Here is a 22,029-nt window from a genome sequence, read left to right as displayed (position 1 = left end):
CATTAGGGCAAGATCCTATCTCAAAAATAAACAAACAAATAGAAAACATGAAAATATTTTTCCTTGAAAATGTTCTGACTGAAAAACAGAACACCTGAGTAATCTACTACCACCGACAATCTAGTTCAAAACCTATTCACCCACCCAGCCACAAAAACGCCGGCACAGTTGGTTTTACAGCAAGTTTTACCAAAAATTTTAGAAATGCAAAATTCCAATCTCATACAAACTCTCGTAATGAAAGTAAAGGGAAAACACTTTCCAACTTATTTTATGAAGCTGGTGTAACCTTGATACAAAACAAAGGGTGGAGGAAGTACAGGAAAGGAAAAGTTTAAACCATTTCACCTGTGAACCTGCGTGCCAAAGTATTAGAGAACCAAATCCGGCAATGTAATAACAAATCCATCATGACTGTCTTCTTCCAGGAAGGCAAGGATATTTTAACGTGAGAGAATGTCATGATATTCCACATTTACAGATTAGAGGAGGAAAACCATGTGGTGAGCTCAGACTGCCATCTGTGCTCCCTGGCACACACACAGGGGTGCCTGGGTGGCAAGGGAGGAAAGTGTGCTGGGCCGCGTGGGGAAGCCCTGCTGAAAATGACATGGCTGTAGAGGTTAGTCCTGAAGTGACAGAGGTGCAGACTCTGAAGGGCCGGAAAGTCTCAAGCGTAACTGCCAGAGAAGCCAGTAAGTACTATTAGGAGCCAGTCACATGGACTCATCATGGCATCAGGGACAAGGGGCTCTTACTTCAGATCTCAGCTCACTCTGGGAAATCTATTCATACATGGTTGGATCCCACCTTTAAGTTGGGAGAACAGAGGTGGAATCCAGCTTCAGAGAATGACAAAGGAAAGTAGTGTGCACAATGCAAGGACCCTACCTCCATCAGGACCCTTAGCTACAGCCCACAGAAGCTGAATGACTGGCAAGAGATGAAGAAGTAGAAACGAAAAGGTTTTAGGGGGAAAAAAAGATGTTACTAGGTAGATCACAGTATTGCTGAGAGCTGGAGAAAAACATAAGACCAACCTTACAGACACAACGCAAAAAAAAAAAAAACCACACAAAGTGGGGAACAGAGGACTACTTAGAGGAAAATGTATAGCCCTGAATAAATTAGAAAACAAACTGAAATTAGCTAAGCACACATCTCAAGAATTCAGAATGAGCAAATAAACCCAAAGAAACAAAAGGAAAAGGCCAGTAAGGAAGACCTCTTGCAAAGCTAAGCCAAATAAAATAAAATACACAGAATATAAACATATGCTTGTTGATTTCACCTGCTCTCACCCCTTGTCCCATTTTTTCTGGTAATAGAACCTCTCTATTCCATGGAAACACATCGTAAGAATCAACTGTAGCTCATCCTGCCCCACCCCAGTCCTCCACACCCTCTCACTCCAGCCCTGGCTGTAGTGACTGCTCAAGCACAGCAAGTGACCTGAGCAAGACCGATTGCTCTTCACTGAAATACAGGGATCCTTAAGAAGGGGCTCTGTCTACAGGGACTGTGCATAAACTCGAGCTTCCTACAGAAAACATCTGCAGGAGGGAAAGAGATTGATCAGCTGTGAGCCGAGATGATGAGACAAATGAGGAGAGAGCCTGAGGAATCGCTGGCACGGGCTCAGCCCTGTGTGAAGCTAGTGACTCAGAGACCTCAGGTCAACGAGCCTTACTTACTTCTCCTAACTTGAGTTCAATTTTGTCATTTATAAGAAAGTCCCATATAGGTCAGGTATGGTGGCTCACACCTATAATCCCAGCACTTTGAGAGGCCAGGGCAGGAGCCTCACTTGAGCCCAGGTATTCGAGACCAGCCTGGGCAACATAGGGAGATCCTATCTCTACTTAAAAAAAAAAAAAAAAAAAAGTGGTGGCAGGCACCTGTGGTCCCAGCTACTCAGTAGGCTGAGGTGGGAGAATCACTTGGGCCTGAGAGGTCAATACTGCCATACATGGCGCCACTGCATTCCAGCCTGGGTAACACAGTGAGATGCTGTCTCGGGAAAAAAAAAAAAAAAAAAAAAAAAAAAATTACCGGGCGCAGTGGCTCACGCCTGTAATCCCAGCTACTCAGGAGGCTGAGGCAGGAGAGTCACTTGAACCCGGGGGGCGGAGGCTGCAGTGAGATGATGCAGCACCACTGCACTCCAGCTTGGGCAACAGAGCAAGACTCGGCCTCAAAAACAAAACAAAAACGAACAAAAGAAGGAAGTTCCAAATAATACAAATATTATGCATGACCTTTTGCCCATAAAACTTAAATACATATGAAATATGATCCTAGAATGATACAAATCATCAAAATTGACTCAAAGATAGAAAACTTTAGACAGAACACAACTGAATAAACTAAAAGGCAGTCAAAGATCAATGCCTGAAAAAGGTACCCAGCACAGATGTTTTTGTAAACATTCTATGCCTATTTTTTTAAATTCCTTAATTTCTTTTCCCCGAAAGACTCAGACAAATGCCTGTTTTATAAACTATCCAAGCCTGAAGAAAAAGACATCTTCACACCCATTTGCAAGGCTAGCATAAAGCTAATATCGAAATAGAACAGGAAGATCTTTTTTTTTTTTTGAGACGGAGTCTCGCTCTGTCACCCAGGCTGGAGTGCGATGGGGGGAATCTCAACTCACCGAAACCTCTGCCTCCCAGGATCAAGCGATTCTCCTGTCTCAGCCACCCAAGTATCTGGGATTACAAGCACACGCGACCACACCCAGCTAACTTTTGTATTTTTAGTAGAGACGGCGTTTCATCATATTGGACAGGCTGGTCTTGAACTCCTGACCTCAGGCGATCTGCTCACCTTGGCCTCCCAAAGTTCTGGGATTACAGGCATGACCCATCGCGCCCAGCCAGGAAGGTCATTTAAAAAAAAAAAAAAAAGAGGGAGGGGATTGGCCCAAGGAGAGAGATAAAACTCCTAAGTAAATAAATAATATACTGTAAAACTAAGCAAGGTCTATATCACAATGCAAGGTGTGTTCAATGTTAGGAAAGCTATTAATATAACTCAGTACAATAATAAAACAAAATCTGTTGATTTTCTCTATAGATGTCAATATTCATCACTGTTAAACAAAAGGGAAGGAAAAAAAAAAAAAACTCCAGTAAGCTAGAACAGAAGGAAACATCTTCAGCCTAATGAAGATCATCTACTGGAAGCCCAGAGCAAGTGCCCTACTTCAGGATGCAATGTGAGAACCATTCCCACTGAGAAAGGGGCAATCAAGGGTGCCATGCAGCATCACGATGGACATCCTGGCTTCTGAGATTCACAAGAAATAGACATGAGTGTAGAAGAGATAAAGCTGCCACTAGTGGGATATGATTTGGTATCTAGAAAGCTACGAGATCAACTAAGAACTCTGAGCATTCGACAAGGTGAGCGACACAAAGATGGACAAGCAGATGGAAGCCAGTGACCAGGGAAAGATGATTTCCACAGATCCCTTCTATATCAGTAATGAGGACTTTCATAAACTCCTAAGACCAAACCAAACTGGAAATAAAGGCCCATATGAAGATCATACCACCTTACCAAAGAATATACCTCATTTCTAGATAGGAAGATTAAAAACTGTTAATTTTTCTACAATATTTATTTTAAAAAATTAAAAATAGGTGGGGGGAATTGGCTCATACCTGCAATCCCAGCACTTTGGGAGGTTGAGGTGGGAGGATCACCTAGATAAGGAGTTCAAGACTAGCCTGACCAACATGGAGAAACTGTGTCTCTACTAAAAACACAAAATTAGCTGGGTGTGGTGGCGCACGCCTGTAATCCCAGCTACTTGGGAGGCTGAGGCAGGAGAATTGCTTGAAGCCGGGAGGCGGAGGTTGCAGTGAGCCAAGATCATGCCATTGCACTCCAGCCTGGCAACAAGAGCGAAGTCCATCTCAAAAATAAATAAAAATTAAAAAAATAAAAAATAAACTTTTAAGATACCACTTCTCAGCTGGGCATAATGGCTCACACCTGGAATCCCAGCCCTTTGGGAGGCCAAGGTGGGAGGATGGCTTGCCCAGGAGTTCGAGATCAGCCTGAGCAACATAAGACTGTCTCTTAAAAAAAATAAAAATAAAAAAAAATAACAAAAAGTAGCCAGACGTGGTGGTGCACACCTGTGGTCCCAACTACTCAAGAAGCTGAGGTAGAGGGATCGCTTGACCCCAGGAAGTGGAGGCTACAATGAGCCGTGATTGCACCACTGTGCTCCCGCCTGGGCGACAGGAGTGAAACCCTGTCTCAAAAAAATAAAGTAAATGTTGAAACCCTGTCTCTACTAAAATTACAAAAATTAGCCAGGAATAGTGGCAAGCACCTGTAATTCCAGCTACTTGGGAGACTGAGGCAGGAGAATCGCTTGAACCTGGGAGGCAGACGTTGCAGTGGGCAACGAAACAAGACTGTCAAAAAAAAAAAAAAAAAAATGCTGGGCATGGTGGCTGACTCCTGTAACCCCAGCACTTTGGGAGGCTGAGGTGGCCAGATCACAAGGTCAGGAGTTCGAGACCAGCCTGACCAACATGTTGAAACCCTATCTCTACCAAAAATACAAAAAACATAGCTGGGTGTGGTGGTGCACACCTGTAATCCCAGCTACTGAGGCGGCCAAGACAGGAGAATAGCTTGAACCTGGGAGGCAGAGATAGCAGTGAGCTGAGATCACGTCACTGCACTCCAGCTTGGGCAAACTCCATCTCAAAAAAAAAAGCAGCATGGGCACACACATCAATAGGACAGATTAGAAATTCCCAAAAAGATCCACATATATGCAGAAATTTATGTTTTAAAAGATTATTTCCAGTAAGCAAAGAATGAACAATTCAATAAATAGTAAATAGTAGAGACAACTGGCTTTCTCTTTAGGAAACGTTAGCTTGCTACCTCTCAGAAAAAACAAACTTCAGATGAATTAAAGATAGATAAGCACACATACATATCTTTAACCCATCTTATTTTTTGTATATACATCTACATACATTTTGTACATGGACATTCACACATACATATATACAAATGTGTATCTGTTTAAAGCCACACTATAAGAGGAAGTGAATGAGAAACAGATAAATGAACTGGTAGCTGGAGAAGATGTGGGAATCAGCACAAGTTTTTACGGCAATTTCAGAAATGGGAGATTCTACAGCACACCTGACACTAACACATCACATTCATAACACATCATATCCAGTAGACAGGACGACCAAAAACAAACAACAACAACATCAAAAACAAGCAAATCAAACACCCAGGCAGAACAAAATCCAACAACACAAAAACACAACCAAAGTCTTTAAGAACGCAAAAGAGGCCAGGTGTAGTGGCTCACACCTTTAATCCCAGTATTCTCAGAGGCCAAGGTGGGTGGATCACTTGAGGTCAGGAGTTCAAGACCAGCCTGGCCAATATGGTGAAACCCTGTCTCTACTGAAAATACAAAAATCAGCTGGGCATGGTGGCACGTGCCTGTAATCCCAGCACTTTGGGAGGCTGAGGCAGAAGGATCACTTAAGGTCAGGAGTTCAAGACCAGCCTGGGCAACATGGTGAAACCCTGTATGTACTAAAAATACAAAAAATTAGCCAGGCCTGGTGGTGCACGCCTGTAGTCCCAGCTACTCGGGAAGCTGAGGCAGCAGAATCACTTGAACCCAGTAGGCGAAGGTTAGCAAGTTGAGATCTCACCACTGCACTCCAGGCTGGGCAATAGAGGGAGATTCTGTCTCAAGAAGCAAAAGGCGGGGGGGTGGGTAGCAAAAGAGATAGGCTCCAAAGCACAAGAGGTAAGGTTTAAGTCCCACTGGCTTACAGTGGGAAGACAGGCGAGCACATCTGCAGAGTTGGTAAGGGGGGAGGAAGGCATTCCCTTTGATGGCTGCTATTTTTTTTTTTTTTAAGACCAGGTTTTGCCATGTTGGTCAGGCTGGTCTCGAATTCCTGACCTCGTGATCCACCTGCCTCAACCTCCCAAAGTGCTGGGATTACACGAATGAGCCACGACACCCCGCCTGACTGCTGTTTCTTAATAAGGCATGGATTGTGGTAACAACCACAAGGGGGAATTGATAAGACAGAAGTTTTGAAATAGATATCCGGAGTAGATCCGCTGGGCAGTGCTTAGTGTCCATCTGAGGTTTGTAATTATAAAGTTAAGGTACAACTGGCGGGCAGGCTGCCTTTTTGCCTAATGATGGTGACTTGTGTTTGGGCACAGAGGTGAATGATTGGGTTTACCCAGGGTTAGGGTTTTACTAGCTGAACAGAATGGAGAGAGACAGGGAGACGGGGGGTGGGGGAGCTGTGTGTAGGATGGGGACCATGGAATTGATACCACCCAAGGAGGGAAGTGAAGGCCAAAGGTTAATCATAAGAATGTCAGGGCTGCTTAGGATGAAGGGTGGAAAAGCAGCCTCCATTTAAAAGGTTATACGACAATCAATGTCCTTAGGGAATAATCAGGCTTCAAATAAAGTCAGGAGATGGGCCGGGTGCAGTGGCTCATGCCTGTAATCCCAGCACTTTGGGAGGCCGAGGCGGGCGGATCATGAGGTTAAGAGATGGAGACCATCCTGGCCAACATGGTGAAACCCTGTCTCTACTAAAAATACAAAAATTAGCTGGGTGTGGTGGCACGCGCCTGTGGGCCTTGAGAGGTACTTGGGAGGCTAGGTGGAAGAATCGCTTGAACCCAGGAGGCAGAGGTTGCAGTGAGCCAAGATTGCGCCACTGCACTCCAGCCTGGCGACAGAGCAAGACTCTGTCTCAAAAAAAAAAAAAAAAAAAAAAAAAAGGAGATGGATGGACCATTCAAAACAAGGTTAAAGATAGAGAAATTTGCCAGCCAGCTTCTGCAGGTAACAGATGGTTAAGAGTGGGAAAGATGGGGTTGCACATGGGGATAGACAAGGTCACTGGAAGTGAACACTCCTGTCCACAGGGTGACTAGAAAGGCAGGGAGAGCAGCAAGAGGCACCATGGGCTTGGGCCTGAGTGTCTCTTAGAGGCAGGTGGGGGTTAGGTCCTAGGGCTGTCATCCTGAATGATTGAATCAGTATGAACTGCAAGCAGGTAATGAAGCAGGAGTGCTCCCAGTTGTTAAACACATGCAGGGAGGCCCAGTGCAGGGCCTGGCACTTTCTAACTGCCCAGTAAGAAAGAACAAATCACCCAGGAAAGACTCCAGCCATTTCCCATTTCCTTCCATTCAGCCCACCCGCCCACAAGGTCTCTACCAGGGAGCAGTTTTTCACTTCACCACCAGTCTCCCTCCTCTGAGAGAGCCACTCAGACACCAGAACAAGTCACCACCCACCAGGGGTTTAATTCTCCTAATCAGAAGATCAGTTCAAAGAGGGACCCTGCTTTGTTCCCATCCAGGGGTGAAGATCTGCAGAGCACCCTGGGAATGTCCAAGCCCAAAAAAGCCAGGGGCCAGTCCCTGAGCAAGTGGAGAAATGGGTCCTGGGGTTTCAGGCCTCCTCCTCCTCTTCGCTCTCCTCCTCACTCTCATGATATTGTCTGCGGTTTGTGTTAACAAACAGGTCAGAATCATCTTCTGAGCTGGACTCCTCTCCTGATAACTGTGGCTCAGCTGGGAGTTCTGGTTGAGTTTGTCTGCACCGGGGAAAGAAAGCAGAGTTAGCCCAGCACCTTCTGGAAAAACCCAATCTATAATCAAGGGGTTCCAAAAAAGGAGGACCATCTGGCCCAGCAGTCAGGGCCCCACAGCACCCTTTAAAGACTAAAACAAGGGACAGAGGCAGGGCAAACAGTGGAAAAACGTGGCCAAAGAAACACGCTAAAGACTGACCCCACTCCCCAAATGTGCGCTATAGCCATTTGTGTTAGTTAGGAATAATGATTCTACGACCACCAACACTTAAATGGACCCATATCACATACCAGATACTACACTAAGCAATTTTATAAGCCATCCGCTCCTTTAATCCTCACGAAGCTCCCATTTTATATATAACGAACATAGAGTTTGAAGAAATTAAATAACATGCTTAAAGTCACTCAGCAAAGTCAGGATTTTAAACAAGAGCATCTGACCTTCAAGCCATATTCATAACTGTGTTATAGCACATATCTATGAGCTCTCAACAGATACCCTGTGTAAGGAGGAAAGAAGGCTCTATTTTTCCCTCAAAGCATCAAAGAATGAGCCCCCTATTTTCCATGTACCCACCCCAAGGCTTGTTCCTCACCTGTTCATGTTATTGTGTTTCTCCGCCACTTCAGAGAAGGCCTCAGGCCTATGCCAAGAGATGAGCCAGAGTCAGAGAAGACAAAGACATTTCTCACAAAAAGCTGTTTCCAGCTGTCTCTGCCTAGGATGCCACGACCTTCCCTCCCCTAATTCCCAAGCTAGGAAGGCAATGCCTCCAGAAGCCAGAGAACCAATGATCAAGGGGACCACCCTACCAAAGCCCCTGCTTCTGCAGTGAGCGCATGTGGTCCTTGCAGAGCACAAAGGAGATCTCAGCCTTCACCTTTTCTCCCTCTTCAATGGGGTCAACAATGAGAAAGTCCCCTGTAGGAGAGAAGAGAAAAGGGAAAGTCAGGCCTGCTTGCAATAGGGAAAGCCAAAGCTATAGGAAATGGTTCTATCGCCTAAAGAGGGCTGCCTCTCTCACCTCTCTCTTTTTTTTTCTTTTTTGAGACAGGGTTTTGCTCTTTTGCCCAGGCTGGAATGCAATAGCATGATCATAGCTGACTGCAGCCTCCACCTCCCAGACTCAAGTGATTCTCAGGCCTTAGCCTCCTGGGTAGCTGGGATCAGACACCCGCCCAACTAATTTTTTATTTTTTGTAGAGACAAGGTCTCATTATGCTGCCCAGGCTCAAGCGATCCTCCCACCTCAGCCTCCTAAAGTGCTCAGATTACAGGAGTGATCCTCTCACCTCTCTTGATCCAGATGTTCTTGCGGTATTTGGAGGGCATGCTCACAAGGAAGCGCTGCCCTTGGGCTGTCTCCACCTCATGCAGATTGTTCCCTGGAGTCCGGAGTACCTGGTTCAGGAGAGACCAAGAATCAGCCTCATGAGTCAGATCAAACACCTTCTCAGCCACACCGCACCCCACCCCTGCCCCAGGGGCCCTACAGGGGTTGGGGGGAGCAGAGCAGCTTGTGCCCAAAGCCACTCACCCGGACAATCTGCTGCCGGTCGGAGGGCACCATGTGCTCCCCCAGCACTTCCTTCACCACATGCTTCCTCTTGGTGGCCTGAGACATGCTGAAGTTGTCCCAGGGTGGTTAGGGACGCAGAGACTGTCAATTCCTCCTCCTGAGTTCCTTGGACGGCAGGCTCAGAACCCAGGACTGTTCTGAAGATGGGGAGGAGCCTTCTACTGAGGAGTGACACAGTGTCTTGGTTAAGAACATGGGCTCTGAAGTCTTAACTGCCTGGATTCAAATCCTACCTTGGTTTATTTCCTAACTATTCAACTTCTCTAGGTCCCAGAAAAAATAACAGCTAACTCAGCATTGTCACAGAATGGGACAATACAGTGCATGTTATATAAAAGCAACTCCTACCACCATAACTACTGGTATAATATAAAACTATACATATGCTCCAGAGAAATCATCCTGGCAACCTCTCTGCAAGGAGTTTGAGATAAACCGTATCTTTCTCAACACGCCTGCACACCCCAAGTCTAGCATAGTCACACAACAGAGAAGTTCAGTCTGGCAACACAGTACAGCCAGAGACAAATTAGGTGGCCACTGCGATGGTCCAAGCCAGGAACTAGTTAATTAAAGGCGGAGGTGAGCAGGTTTGCCTGCGACATTTACATATTTGACTTTCATACTTAGAAGACGAGGGCCAGTACCCTTGAGACTGACGGTTTCCGAAGGAAACTCCGATATATCATATCTAGTTGCCGTCCTCCTTCCTCCTCCCCGTCTATCCCGGAGAAAAGACCCTCGGAAAAAGACCCACACTTAAGTCTCTGGCCCTTGGCTCCCAGGAACGCTGCCGGAGCAACCCCGCTGTCCAGGTCGGACGCTGAGAGAGAATCGTCCACGACTCACTTGAAGACTGAGCCAAGAAAACACAGTTAAAGGAACTTGCCGGCGGCCGCGACGGTAGCGTGAGCTTGAGGTCAGGTCTCCAATGTTTTTAGTTCCCACCAGTCTCACTGCTAGAAGGGTGACGTGAGTCTGAGTCGGATCTCTCCGAAAACTGTACTTCCGGCGCTGTTTCGGAAGCCTCGCGGCCACCCGTCCCCTTCCTTGTCCGTTCTTCCAACTCTTCCCCACGCCAGGTCGGTCAAGCCTAAGTCCTTGAGTTCCGGGTCCGGGCAGCAGAGAAAGGAAATCCTTTCTCTGGAGGCCTCTCTCCCTCGAACTGCTCAAGTAGCGAGACCTTGCAAGGCAGCAGGGCTTCCCGCGAAGGACCGGAAAGGAGGGCCTACCACAGAGGCCGTCGGGGTCCGGGGCGCCTCAACTCTATAGCCCTAACTGGCTAGAAGTGCCCAACGTGGAGGTTTTTTTTTTTTTTTTAAAGGAGGCTCTTGAGGCGACCCGGAAGCGGAAGTGGAAGAAAGTTCTAGTGGCTTGAGGTATCGGCGGGAGCGGCCGGGTGGCGGTAGGAACCGTTACGGGAACTGAAGCTGCAGGTGAGCGCCAGCCGCAGAGCAGGGCCCTGGCTAGAGGCCAGAGGGGTTGCGGGGAGAATGGGATGAGAGGGGCCGCAGGCGCTGGGGTGGGCCCTTGGGGAGAGCTTAGCGCCCTGCAGGGAGGGGGCGGGGCGCGGCGCGTGGGAGCCGGCCCGCGGGAGGGGGCGGGCCGAGGCGCCGCGCGGTAGGGGCGGAGCTGGGGCGCGGCTTGAACCCCGCGGGCGAGGGACGAGTGTGCGGAGCGCTCGATTTGCGCTTCGCTCTGTAGGTAGAGAGACCCTTTGGCTGGCTTTCCATGCCAAGTGGCCGGTCCAGGCAGGGTCAGTGCCTTCTTGGCTCAGCCAAGGTCACAGAGGGAGTGACAGCTTCCGGGCAGCCCTGGCTACTGACTCTGGGAATCTTTCCACTTACCCGTTTGCGCCACCTGTTAGGCAGGATCGTTTTTCCCCTGGGGCAAGATCAAAATCCAGATCCTGCAGGAAGAAACTTCTCTTCAGAATAGTAGGGAAGTCTCCTGGACCTCATTCTCCTTTTTTGATGAGGGATATCCAAGCCACCATAACTCCTGGCTTAGCTTCCTCTATGAGATTGCTAGTGGGCCCTTAGGACTTCCAGGTCTTCAGCCCTAACCTGCCTTTTTTTGGGATTTCTAGATTAAGCCTGATCAAGATGACAACCTCCCAAAAGCACCGAGACTTCGTGGCAGAGCCCATGGGGGAAAAGCCAGTGGGGAGCCTGGCCGGGATTGGTGAAGTCCTGGGCAAGAAGCTGGAGGAAAGGGGCTTTGACAAGGTGTGGGGTGGCTGCATGTACCTGGCACAGGCTGGGGTGGGAGGGAAATGAGTCCATCTGCTGTGGGGTGGACGGTGGGGTATAATCTTAAGAGACTGCCAGAGCCTGGGCACCTGGTAGAGAGGAGATGGGGGCAAAACCCGCCCTGCCTCCCAGGCTTGTGTGCTCCGAATGGCACAGGAATGGCCGACTTGCTCTTATCCCTCACTGAACACTGAGCAGCACGCCCCTTCCCTTTCTCTGTCTCTCAGGCCTATGTTGTCCTTGGCCAGTTTTTGGTGCTAAAGAAAGATGAAGACCTCTTCCGGGAATGGCTGAAGGACACTTGTGGCGCCAACGCCAAGCAGTCCCGGGACTGCTTTGGATGCCTTCGAGAGTGGTGCGACGCCTTCTTGTGATGCTCTCTGGGAAGCTGTCGATCCCCAGCCCTCATCCAGAGTTCGCAGCCGAGTAGGGACTCCTCCCCTGTCCGTTACAAAGGAAAAGATTGCTATTGCCGTACTCACCTCCGACGTACTCCAGGGTCTTTGGGAGTTTTCTCCCCTAACCATTTCAACTTTTTTGGATTCTCGCATTTGCATGCCTCCCTCTTCCTTTTTTCCTTGCCAGTTCCCTGGTGACAGTTACTGGCTTTCCTGAATGGATTCCTGGCCCTATCCCTCACCCCCACCCTCACTTTCAGTCCGTTTGATACCATTTGGCTCCTTTTTTGGCAGAACAGTCACTGTCGTTGTAAAGTTTTTTAGATCAATAAAGTCAGTGGCTTTCATGACTGGGCTTTGTGCATTGAAAAGCAAGTGGGCTGAGAGTTGCCTCTCCTTCAGGGACTGACCGCATCTCCCTCACTCCTTATCAGTACAGACCGAAACCAGCAGCTTCCCTTCCACTCCCAGAAGGGCAGCCACCCTAGCCATGTAGGCCTCAGGCAGGTGACTTGGAGTGTCTCAATCCCCAAGTGGTGTGGGAGAGAGTGTGGGTGGATCTTTTTCTGGGAGCCAACTGGACTGTGCTCCAGATGTCAGTTAAGTCAACAGCTGAGCTAGGCAGCACCTGGTGGAAAATTCAGTGGGAGTCAGAGGTACCAGACAGAGGGTGGGCTGGATGTGGGTGCGAGTTCATCTACCAGTCATCGTATCTGCTCTCCTGGCCTCTGGCAAGGGTAGGCTGGGGGCTTGCCATCTTCCCTGATCTCTTAGGGAGGAGAAAGAGCACAGGCATCACAGCCGGAAGCGTGTGAAGGGAGTACACCTCAGTACATTTTAGTCCTTTCTATTTGTTTACTTTTTAAATTAATAGAGACAGGACCCTGTTGTATTGCCTAGGCTGGCTTTAAGCAATCCTTAAGCCTAGCAAAGCTCTCACTGTAGATGTGAGCCACTCTACCTGGCCAGCCCTGTTATTTCTTGAGCACTTAGTATGAACCAGACTTGAAGTTAAAATCTTTGCAAATATTTTTTTCTTTTACAATAATAAATCATTATATTCTCTTTTTCAGGTAAGGAAATTGAGACTCAGAGAGGCTAATTTGCCCATGGACTTGCTGTTGGGAAGTGGACAGACTGGAACTCAAACTAGCTTGGAAACCCATGGGCCTGGCCATGTGTTCCTTGGTCATGTGGCTTAGCCTCTCTGAGCCTCAGTTTCCCCACTTGGAAAATGAGGTGGTTGTAGGGAAAGGATATTTGCAGCAGCATAAACAACAAAGGACTATTTCCAAAGCACATACACAACTGTAATCGAGAAAAAGGTGGACTGGCCGGGTGCAGTGGCTCACACCTGTAATCGAGCACTTTTGGAGGCCAAGGCAAGTGGATCACCTGAGGTCAGAAGTGTGAGACCAGCCTGACCGACATGGTGAAACCCCATCTCTACTAAAAATACAAAAATTAGCCAGTGTGGTGGTGGACACCTGTAATCCCCACTATTCAGGAGGCTGAGACAGGAGGATCGCTTGAACTCAGGAGGCAGAGTTTGCAGTGAGCCAAGATCACGCCATTGCACTCCAGCCTGGGTGACAAGAGTGACACTCCGTCTCAAAAAAAAAGAGACAGACACAACAGAAAAATGAGTAGAGACCTAAGACAGCCTCAGAAGAAGGTTCCCTCCCAGTAAACAAGGACAGGAAAGGTGCTCCATATTGCTGGTAATCAGATGTTGCATGCCATTAGCACCCACCTGACTGGCAAACACTTAAGTTGGACAATACCAAGTATTGATGAGATAATGAAGAAACAGGAACTGATACCCAGCTGGTGGGAGTATAAATTGGTCTAAACAATTTGGGAAGACAGTTGGGTGTTATTTAGTAAAACCGACACACCCTGTGACCAAGCAGTTCCGCTCTCAGGACTGTGCCTTGAAGAAATCCCCGGGCACCTGCGCCAAGACCTAGATGAGTTGACAGCTGCATTGTTGGGAGCAACACTAGTGTCAGTACTCAAGTAAATAGGCATTCATGCCTAAGGACACTGCACGGAGGTGAAAATGCACAAATGATAGCTGTGTACAACACATGAATCTCAACAGCAAATGAAGCAAATCAGATTCTTAGGAATTCCTACATAGCTCGTAAAACTAGAAAACAAAGGAAATGATTATTGTAAATAGTAAAAGAAAAAAGTCTATCGCGACTATCTTTGGGGGAGGGTATGGAAAGGCTTGAAGATAGGCTTGGCGCTTTCTGACCTGTGGGGTGATAGTACAGGCATTGACTGAATGTGTATGTTCTGCGCCCTGTTCTGTGTGTTAGTTACATCTCAGAACAGTAGGAAGATAAAAGGAAAACCAAAAATAAAGACCTGGACCTGAATGATTGCGTGATAGGTCAGAAACTAAGTTGTTATTTGTAGGGATGAGAGTTTCATGCAAGGCTGGGGCTGGGAACCAGGTGGCTGCAGTAGGGCCCAGCTTGTGCTTCAGGCCGCTTTCTGGGAGGGTGCTGGTCTGAAGCCCGGCTGAGGTGGTCACAAGGGCTCTCTCTGGAGTTTCAGACAGTTTCTTTTTCTTTGAGACAAAGTCTTGCTGTCACCAGGCTGGACTGCAGTGGTGCGATCTCGGCTCACTGCAACCTCCACCCACTGCAACCTGCACCTCCCATGGTTAAAGCGATTCTCTTGTATCAGCCTCCTGAGTAGCTGGGACTACAGGTGCATGCCACCATGCCCAGCTAATTTTGTTTTTTTATTTTTGGTAGACACGGGGTTTCACTGTGTTGGCCAGGATGGTCCCCATCTCTTGACTTCATGAGCCACCCGCCTCAGCCCCCAAAAGTGCTGGGATTACAGGTGAGAGACGCTGTGCCTAGCCTAGACTGTTTCTGATGTCTTCCCGGATAAGTCCCCTCAGCCTTGATCCTTGTGCTGTGATGCTGTCGCAGGCCTGGTATGCTTAGGTGGGGTTTGCAGGGCCCTGGCCTCGCCACACTTGCCCTGATGCTGCCAGATTGTTGCTGGTGCTCTGTGAGGTCATGGAAACCCCGTCCTCCTCCACAGCCCTTCCCTGGGCTCCTGCTCACGCTGGCCTCCTGGCTTGGCCTCGCCTGGCTCTGGCACTGGGACCCTGCTGGAAGCCTGCAGCTCATGCTGTCTGCTTTATTTCCTTGTCCTCTGCCTTCCCTGGCTCACCCACAGGCTTTGCCTCAGAAGCGGGTGGAGCCCGCTTTCTCATCTCTCCCTTGGGGCGCAGGCAGTGTGTGTACCAGGTGGCAGACCACAAACCCTTTATCAGGACTCCACATTGCATCCCACACAAGTTCTTGGCTCTGTTCTGGGACAGCAGTAGACAAAGGGCATCTAGAATGTCCCTTGTGACAGTGTGGCCTCTCAGATCCAGCCCGACTCAGCCAGCAGGACAAAGGGACCATGGCTTGGAATGCTGGTGCAGAAAGCAGACCTGAGTGATGAGGGGTAGGAGTCAGGTTGGCTAAGTGTCAGCCCATGGTCACCAATGGGACACGCCTGACCACCGTGGAAAGTATGCGAGTGGGTCTGGAAATAAGCAAATATGCAGTGCCCTCAGCTCCACACCTAGCCAGAGCTTGACCTTCCCCAGCTGGTCTAGTCATGCATGCTCAGAGCCAGCCTAGAACTTGGTGTGAACCCGGCCCATGCACTCCAGGGTCCTGAAGGACTCCTGCTGCCCCCGGAAAAGAAGTAGGGGCAGGCTACCTGGACCGCCACAAGCCCTGCCCTGCGGCAGTCTGGTGAGCATGGAAGGCTCCCAGTAGGTGCTTGTGACTGCTGATCCCCTTCCAGGACAGCCCTTCCCTGCAGGGACCAAGGCTCTTTGCTGTCACTCCCAAACTTGACTGGTGGCAGCCTTGAAGAGCCAGCCAGGCCCGATTCTGGGCCTTTGCTCCCCATGCGATCTGGAGCAAGTTGCTTCACTGCTCTGAGCTACAGCCTCCTCTGCCAGCTGGTGCAGGGTTATGAAGATTCAAACAGTGAACCAGCGGCGCTTGGGAGCACTCCTCCCCAGAGGGGAGCTTTCATCCCTGTTGGATTACAGGTTTCCTTGCTGAAAGATCTCCTTTCCAGAACATGGGGCTACAGAGCCCTGGGGGAGGGAAATATCCTCTGCCCAATTGAAGGTTCCAGGAAGACGGTTCTGGGGGAAGCAACAAGGCCTTGGAGGGCCTGATCCCAGGGGGAAGGAGATGTCAAGAGCCTGCCCTGGTTATCACCACCCATCAGGCCGGGGCAGGAGAGGGGTGCTGTGGACAACCTGGGTTGGGATGTCTGGGCCACTGCAAAACTGGAAGCTGTGCCCTGTGGCCAGTACATTTGGCCAACCTCAAGCTCATGTTGGCCCAAGCCTCCTGGAAGCCAGAGTGGTCTAGAAGGGATGGAGTCAGGCCCTGGGAAAGTGCTCAGGGACCTCCCACCTGCAAGAAGCAACCCCTACCCATGCACAGCAGACCTTATACACCTGCAGAGCAGCCCAGGACTTGTGCACCAGGACCCACCACTAACCTTTTGACCTCCCATTTCCTCCTTGTAGGAAGAGATAATAATCATTGCCTCTGCAGAGCCGCTATAGGAATGAAAGAACATATATTGAATCCCTGGGACAAGGCCTGTCACATAGCAAGTGCTCTTATAATTGTTAATGCCCTACCCCATCTTTTCTCACCAAGATACCACTTCTAGCTGTGTGACCTTAGACGAGTGTCCCGACCTCTCTGATTAACTTTTTCATCTGCAAAATGAGAATAATGTGTATTACCTCAGGGTGCTTGTGAGAATTCATCAGTGGATGAAAAGTGCTTGGAAATTGCTAGGTAGTAGTGCAAAAGAGTCCCTGGCATCAGCACAAAGCAGCAGCAGGTGGGGTGAGTGCCCTTGGAGAGTCGCAGACAGGCCTTGGCTAGTTTTTGAGAGTGGTGTTGGAGGTACCTGTGGCCATGGCTAAGCTCCAAGTGATGAGACAGCAGGCCTAGGGGAGCTGCCTCTCTCACCTTGCACCTGTGGTGCGATCCTGGGATTCTTCCTCTGCCCCTCCCAGGCTCTTAGCTCAGAGTCCCGGCCAGGCTTCATCCTCATCATCAACTCAAGCTCAGCCAGCACTTCCACAAACTGGAGTCTGTCCCTTTAAGGCAGACACCTGAGCCCTCCAGGAACTTGTGACAGTTCCTTGGAATCCCAGAAAGATGGCAGAGTTGGTTTTCCACAGCTGGGCTGACAAAGTGAGGGAGGTAGCAGGCTGGCAGCTGCCCTGGGTAGTGAGTGACTGCTCTGGTGTAGGTCTCAGTGTGAGAAGTCACCTCCTTTTGTGGTCCTGGGATTCTGAGGCCCAGAATCAGGAAGGGAGGGTGACACACTGGATGCCTACATACGATATTCATCACAGTCACGGCTGCCAGCTGCTCTTCAGGTACTGTGACCTAGCGCCTCTTCCAAGCCCCAGTGAAGCCCCTAGAGGCTGTAGGCATTTCAAGATCTTAGTGTCCTGGGACAGTGAGCCCCTACTCACTCCACCCAGCAATATGGAATTACAAGTACAAACGACACTGAACTCTAAAATGCAGACAAAGAATTCCAACAAAGCTTGCCTGTAATCCTAGTGATTTGGGAAGCTGAGGTGGGAGGATCTCGTGATCTCTTGAGGCCAGGCATTTGAGACCCACCTGGGCACTACAGTGAGACCCCATCTCTACAAAAAAATTTTAAGAATTAGCCACATGTGGAAAAAAAAATTAACCAGGCGTGGGGGCGTGCTCCTATGGTCCCAGCTACTTGGGAGGCTGAGATGGATCACTTGAAGCCAGGAAATCGAGGTATAGTGAGCTATGATAGTGCACTCCAGCCTGGGTGACAGAGCTCTGTCACACACACACAAAAATAATAATAATCAACAAAATCCAGACTTTTCCTATGTTGAATACTTGAACGCTGCTTTTCATCTGTTCCTTTTTTTTTTTTTTTTTTGAGACAGGGTCTTGCTCTGTCACCCAATTGAAGTGCGGTGGTACCATCACTGCTCACTGCAGTCTCGACCTCCCAGACTCTAGCAATCCTCCCACCTCAGCCTCCTGAGTAGCTGAGACCACAGGTGTGCACCACCATTCACAGCTTTATTTTAGATCTTTTGGTAGAGACAAGGGCTCATTATATTACCCAGGCTGGTCTCAAACTCCTGGCCTCAAGTGATCCTTCCAAAGTCCTGTGATTACAAGTGTGAGCCACTATGCTATTAATAGATTACCACCCTGATCTATTAATTAATTAATGGAGTCTTTTTTTTTTGAGATGGAGTCTACCTCTGTCACCCAGGCTGGAGTGCAGTGGCATGATCTCAGCTCACTGCAACCTCTGTCTCCCAGATTCAAGTGATTCTCCTGCCTCAGCCTCCTGAGTAACTGGGATTACAGGCACCCACCACCATGCCCAGCTAATTTTTGGTATTTTTAGTAGAGACGGGTTTCCACCATGTTGGCCAGGCTGGTCTTGAACTCCTGACTCAGGTGATCCACCTGCCTTGGCCTACCAAAGTGCTGGGATTACAGGTGTGAGCCACTGCACCTAGCCTATTGGAGTCTTTAAAAACAAAGTTATGGGCCCTGTTTTGCTGGTACCTCCAGCACATGCTCACTGTATCTATGGGAGAGCCAGATTTGAAACATCAATATCAGAAGAAACTTCGGAGACAAGGTGTCTTTCAGATGAGGACACGGAGGCTCTGTCTGGGAGGTTAAGGGGCTTGCCCAGAACCATGCGATCTGACTCTGACATGACTGACACCCCTCCTTCTAGGCACTTTGTGTCCTTTGGGCTCAGTCTGGTTTGAGACCGCAGATTTGACTTAGACTGCCAGCACACGCAAGCCAGTGTCACCATTTATTTCCTGCCAGTGTCCTTGGGCAAATCCATTTTCCTTCTCTGTAAAATGGAAACTTTTTTTTTTTTTAATTTTTTATCTTTTTGTGACAGAGTCTGTCTCACCCAGGCTGGAGTGCAGTGGCACGATCTCAGTCACTGCAAACTCCACCTCCCAGGTTCAAGCGATTCTCCTGCCTCAGCCTCCCAAGTAGCTGGGATTACAGGTGTGCACCACCACATCCGGCTAATTTTTCACCATCTTGGCCAAGCTGGTCTTGAACTCCTGACCTCAAGTGATCCACCCACCTCAGCCTCCCAAAGTGCTGGGATTACAAGCCTGAGCCACCATGCTCAACCTTCTTTTTTTTTGAGTCAGGGTCTAGCTTTGTTGCCCAGGCTGGAGTGCAGTGGTGAGATCACAATTCACTGGAGCCTCAAACTCCTGGGCTCAAGTGGTCCTCCCATCTTGGCCTCTCAAGTGCTGGGATTACAGGCATGGCCAGGCGCATGGCCAGGTGGAAACATGAATCACACTCCAGGCTGGTTGTCAGGCAGCACTGAGCAGGAATATCTCCTACTCGCCTGTTGTTTATGCAGCACCAGGCCCCTTGTAAGCACTTTACCTGCATCAGCTCACTGAATCCTCACAACACCCATTGTACAGAAGAGGAAACTGAGGCAGCAAGTGGTTAAGTGATTTCTCTGAGGTCACACAGCTGGGGAATAGTGGCAACAGTAAGAGCCTGTGAAGAGCTGTGGTTGGTAGTTCATTCTGGACAGCCCTCCCGGGAACCGTCCCTGTACTGGCACTTGCTGTTGGGGACTGTCGCTGTCCTCTGCCTCCCTGGCCGGGTGTGTTCTGGAGGGCAGGGAAGCGTCTTGGCACTCGGGTGCACGCCGCCCCCTCGGCCTCCTGGGCTCCCCGAGCCTCGCAGGACCCCGGACGCCCGCGACCTCGAGCCCCGCCCCAGCTCCGGGCCGCGGGGGCGCACCGCGGGCGTCGGGCGGGGCGGCCCAGCTGGTAAAAACGGCGCCGCCCCGGGCTCGGCACTGACGGCTCCGACGACGACTCAGACAGCACTGACAGCTATGGCGCGTCCGAGCCTCCCGCTGGCGCTGGGCCTGGCCCTGGTAGCGTTCTGCCTCCTGGCGCTACCTCGCGACGCCCGTGCCGGGCTGCAGGGGCGCATGGTCGGAGAACTCCGGGACCTGTCGCCCGATGACCCTCAGGTGCGGAAGGCGGCGCAGGCGGCCGTGGCCAGCTACAACATGGGCAGCAACAGCGTCTACTACTTCCGAGACACGCACATCCTCAAGGCGAAGAGCCAGGTGCGGCGGGCCACGGGCGGGGGGCACCGGGCCCAGGCGGGGGCGGCCACAGGCGCTGCCGGAGCGTGCGTGAAAGGGGCCGGAAGGCGCAATCGGGATATTTTCATGCAATATATAAAAAATCGAATTAATGCCAAAACTCCATGATGGACAACCATCTAAATTCCAAGGAAAGACAGAATCCAACCCTATATCGCACCGCCTGCCTGCCTGGCTGACTTGGCCCTAGTCTCTGCCCTGATGGGGTGGACTGGGGAGGGGAGGCAGATGCGGACAGTGGGCAGCTCTCCAGGTGGGCCATGTCTGATGACTGCCCAGGCTGCCAGTGAGACTCAGCCTCCAGGTCTCTCCACCTGGCATCCCCACCAGAACATCCACCCCCCCACCCAGGTCTGAATCATCCCCTCTCCCCTCCCCCAACCTGAGTGCCTGGGGGCAATAGGAGAATATGCCGGGAGGTGAGAGATTGAGATCAAGGGTCAAGACCCCTGACCTGCCCCTAACCCATGTCCCCAGCTGGTGGCCGGCATCAAGTACTTCCTGACGGTGGAGATGGGGAGCACAAACTGCCGAAAGACCAGGGTCGCTGGAGACCACCTCGACCTCACCACCTGCCCCCTGGCGGCGGAGGCGCAGCAGGAGGTAACAGTGGGGCTCCTCCAGCCCCAGCCCTCCCCAGAGCCTCAGGCCCTCACATTGTCCAGCCTGAACTGGTTTGGCTGAACACACAGCTATCTAGATGTCTGGCTGAACCTGTTGGCCTCCTGGATGAGTCAGCCTCCAGGCCAAGATGGGGTGCAGAAAGGAGGCTGGGGCTTCCCTCAGGAATGGGGAAGTTGGCTACCAAAATCTGGAGTCTAGCCCCGGCCATGTAGTTCGACATCCCTTGGGCCAGTAACTGCCCCTCTCTGCTCCGGAGCAGCATGGCAGGCAGAGGGCTGGCTGCTGGGAGAAGGTAGATGGAGGCTGGGTTTACCCCTCCTTCTCCCCCATATTCTCTCTACAGAAGCTGCGCTGTGACTTTGAGGTCCTTGTGGTTCCCTGGCAGAACTCTTCTCAGCTCCTAAAGCACAACTGTGTGCAGATGTGATAATTGCCCGAGGGTGAATGCCGTTGGGTTTGGAGCCACGGTGGAAGGCACTTCGGGTCCACGGGTCACAACTGTCACAATAAATGGCCAGTGCCGCGTCTTGCATTGGTTTCTTCTAAGTGCTTCGCGTCTCCCCGCAGCCCCCACTCCTACTTCTGGCAGCTCCCAGCTCCCCAGCCCGAGCTGAGAGGTTACCCTGCCACCTGCAGCAGAGCTGCTGGTGTCCCAGTCCAGACAGCGCTGAAGGTGCAGGGCTGGGCCTCCAAATGTGGAGCCCCCTAAACACCTCAGCATCACAGGAATAGAGGAGCAAACCTCAGAGCCACACACACAGCCAGAGACTCCCAGTACTCTCAGAGGTAAGGGGTGGGGGCAGACTCACAGAGAAGGGGTGTTGCCCTGAACAGGGCCGGCTGCCTGGGAGCACTCTGAGGAGTCATCTGTGCTCTGCTCCCACTCAGCCCCAGGAGGGACTCATGGGTGGCATGTGGGGCTTCAGCCAGGCGGTGTCCTCACTCAGGACACTGAGCTTCCAGCCTATAAAGATTCCTCCACCTGCATGTGGCCCAGTGATGGCAGAACCCCTGCAGGCCAAGAGACCATGAGGGCCAGGACAGTGCCTCTCAGGTCCACGCTGTGGGCTCCACACCACAAAGATGCCTCTCATGCCGTGCCCTGGGCAAGGCGCCTGGATGGGGCTGGACTGGGAGCCCTAGAGGGGCAGAGCTCGTTACCACCCACAGGAGGGATGAGGGGACAGATTCAACCTAACGTCATTTAAAGAAAACAGCATTGCAGGCGGGGTGCGGTGGCTCACGCCTGTAATCCCAGCACTTTGGGAGG

General features: G+C 50.5%; 3 protein-coding genes across 8 annotated transcripts; 2 read left to right on the top strand and 1 right to left on the bottom strand.

The window, feature by feature from the left end:
- Window positions 1-7,327: 7,327 nt before the first annotated feature.
- On the bottom strand, window positions 7,328-10,195 carry EIF1AD (eukaryotic translation initiation factor 1A domain containing). Of its 5 annotated transcripts, none has more exons than XM_017537396.2 (6): window positions 10,073-10,195; window positions 9,182-9,384; window positions 8,937-9,045; window positions 8,457-8,565; window positions 8,240-8,287; window positions 7,328-7,643 (listed from the first exon to the last, which is right to left on the bottom strand). In XM_017537396.2, exons 2-6 carry the CDS (start codon window positions 9,266-9,268, stop codon window positions 7,499-7,501), a joined length of 498 nt encoding a protein of 165 aa, XP_017392885.1. In that variant the 5' UTR covers window positions 9,269-9,384; window positions 10,073-10,195; the 3' UTR covers window positions 7,328-7,498. The 5 variants fall into 5 exon arrangements, with proteins under 5 accessions (XP_017392885.1, XP_037597512.1, XP_017392888.1 ...); XM_037741584.1 differs by having other exon boundaries at window positions 9,182-9,360; window positions 10,073-10,161; XM_017537399.2 differs by having other exon boundaries at window positions 9,981-10,154.
- A 142-nt stretch (window positions 10,196-10,337) lies between these two features.
- Window positions 10,338-12,223, top strand: BANF1 (BAF nuclear assembly factor 1). Of its 2 annotated transcripts, none has more exons than XM_017537400.1 (3): window positions 10,338-10,659; window positions 11,313-11,451; window positions 11,703-12,223. In XM_017537400.1, the coding sequence occupies exons 2-3, from the start codon at window positions 11,329-11,331 to the stop codon at window positions 11,847-11,849; spliced, it is 270 nt and encodes an 89-aa protein (XP_017392889.1). In that variant the 5' UTR covers window positions 10,338-10,659; window positions 11,313-11,328; the 3' UTR covers window positions 11,850-12,223. The 2 variants fall into 2 exon arrangements, with proteins under 2 accessions (XP_017392889.1, XP_017392890.1); XM_017537401.1 differs by having other exon boundaries at window positions 10,344-10,602.
- A 7,077-nt stretch (window positions 12,224-19,300) lies between these two features.
- Window positions 19,301-21,291, top strand: CST6 (cystatin E/M). Its single transcript, XM_017537395.1, has 3 exons — window positions 19,301-20,096; window positions 20,613-20,738; window positions 21,103-21,291. Exons 1-3 carry the CDS (start codon window positions 19,857-19,859, stop codon window positions 21,184-21,186), a joined length of 450 nt encoding a protein of 149 aa, XP_017392884.1. The 5' UTR covers window positions 19,301-19,856; the 3' UTR covers window positions 21,187-21,291.
- Window positions 21,292-22,029: the final 738 nt, after the last annotated feature.

This window comes from Cebus imitator, unplaced genomic scaffold (assembly GCF_001604975.1).
Source record: "Cebus imitator isolate Cc_AM_T3 unplaced genomic scaffold, Cebus_imitator-1.0 Scaffold102, whole genome shotgun sequence".
In the NCBI taxonomy this organism is placed as follows: Eukaryota; Metazoa; Chordata; class Mammalia; order Primates; family Cebidae; genus Cebus; species Cebus imitator.
Note: the sequence above shows the minus strand (reverse complement) of the source record. Positions and strands in the feature narration are given on the sequence as shown.

Coding starts and splice junctions, on each gene's coding strand:
- EIF1AD (XM_017537396.2), bottom strand. CDS start 9,268: ATGTCTCAGGCCACCAAGAGGAAGCATGTGGTGAAGGAAGTGCTGGGG. Junction 8,288..8,456: donor CTGCAGAAGCAGGGGCTTTG/GTAGGGTGGTCC, acceptor CTCTTGGCATAG/GCCTGAGGCCTTCTCTGAAG. Junction 7,644..8,239: donor AAACACAATAACATGAACAG/GTGAGGAACAAG, acceptor TCCCCGGTGCAG/ACAAACTCAACCAGAACTCC.
- BANF1 (XM_017537400.1), top strand. CDS start 11,329: ATGACAACCTCCCAAAAGCACCGAGACTTCGTGGCAGAGCCCATGGGG. Junction 11,452..11,702: donor AGGAAAGGGGCTTTGACAAG/GTGTGGGGTGGC, acceptor TCTGTCTCTCAG/GCCTATGTTGTCCTTGGCCA.
- CST6 (XM_017537395.1), top strand. CDS start 19,857: ATGGCGCGTCCGAGCCTCCCGCTGGCGCTGGGCCTGGCCCTGGTAGCG. Junction 20,097..20,612: donor TCCTCAAGGCGAAGAGCCAG/GTGCGGCGGGCC, acceptor CCATGTCCCCAG/CTGGTGGCCGGCATCAAGTA. Junction 20,739..21,102: donor CGGCGGAGGCGCAGCAGGAG/GTAACAGTGGGG, acceptor TTCTCTCTACAG/AAGCTGCGCTGTGACTTTGA.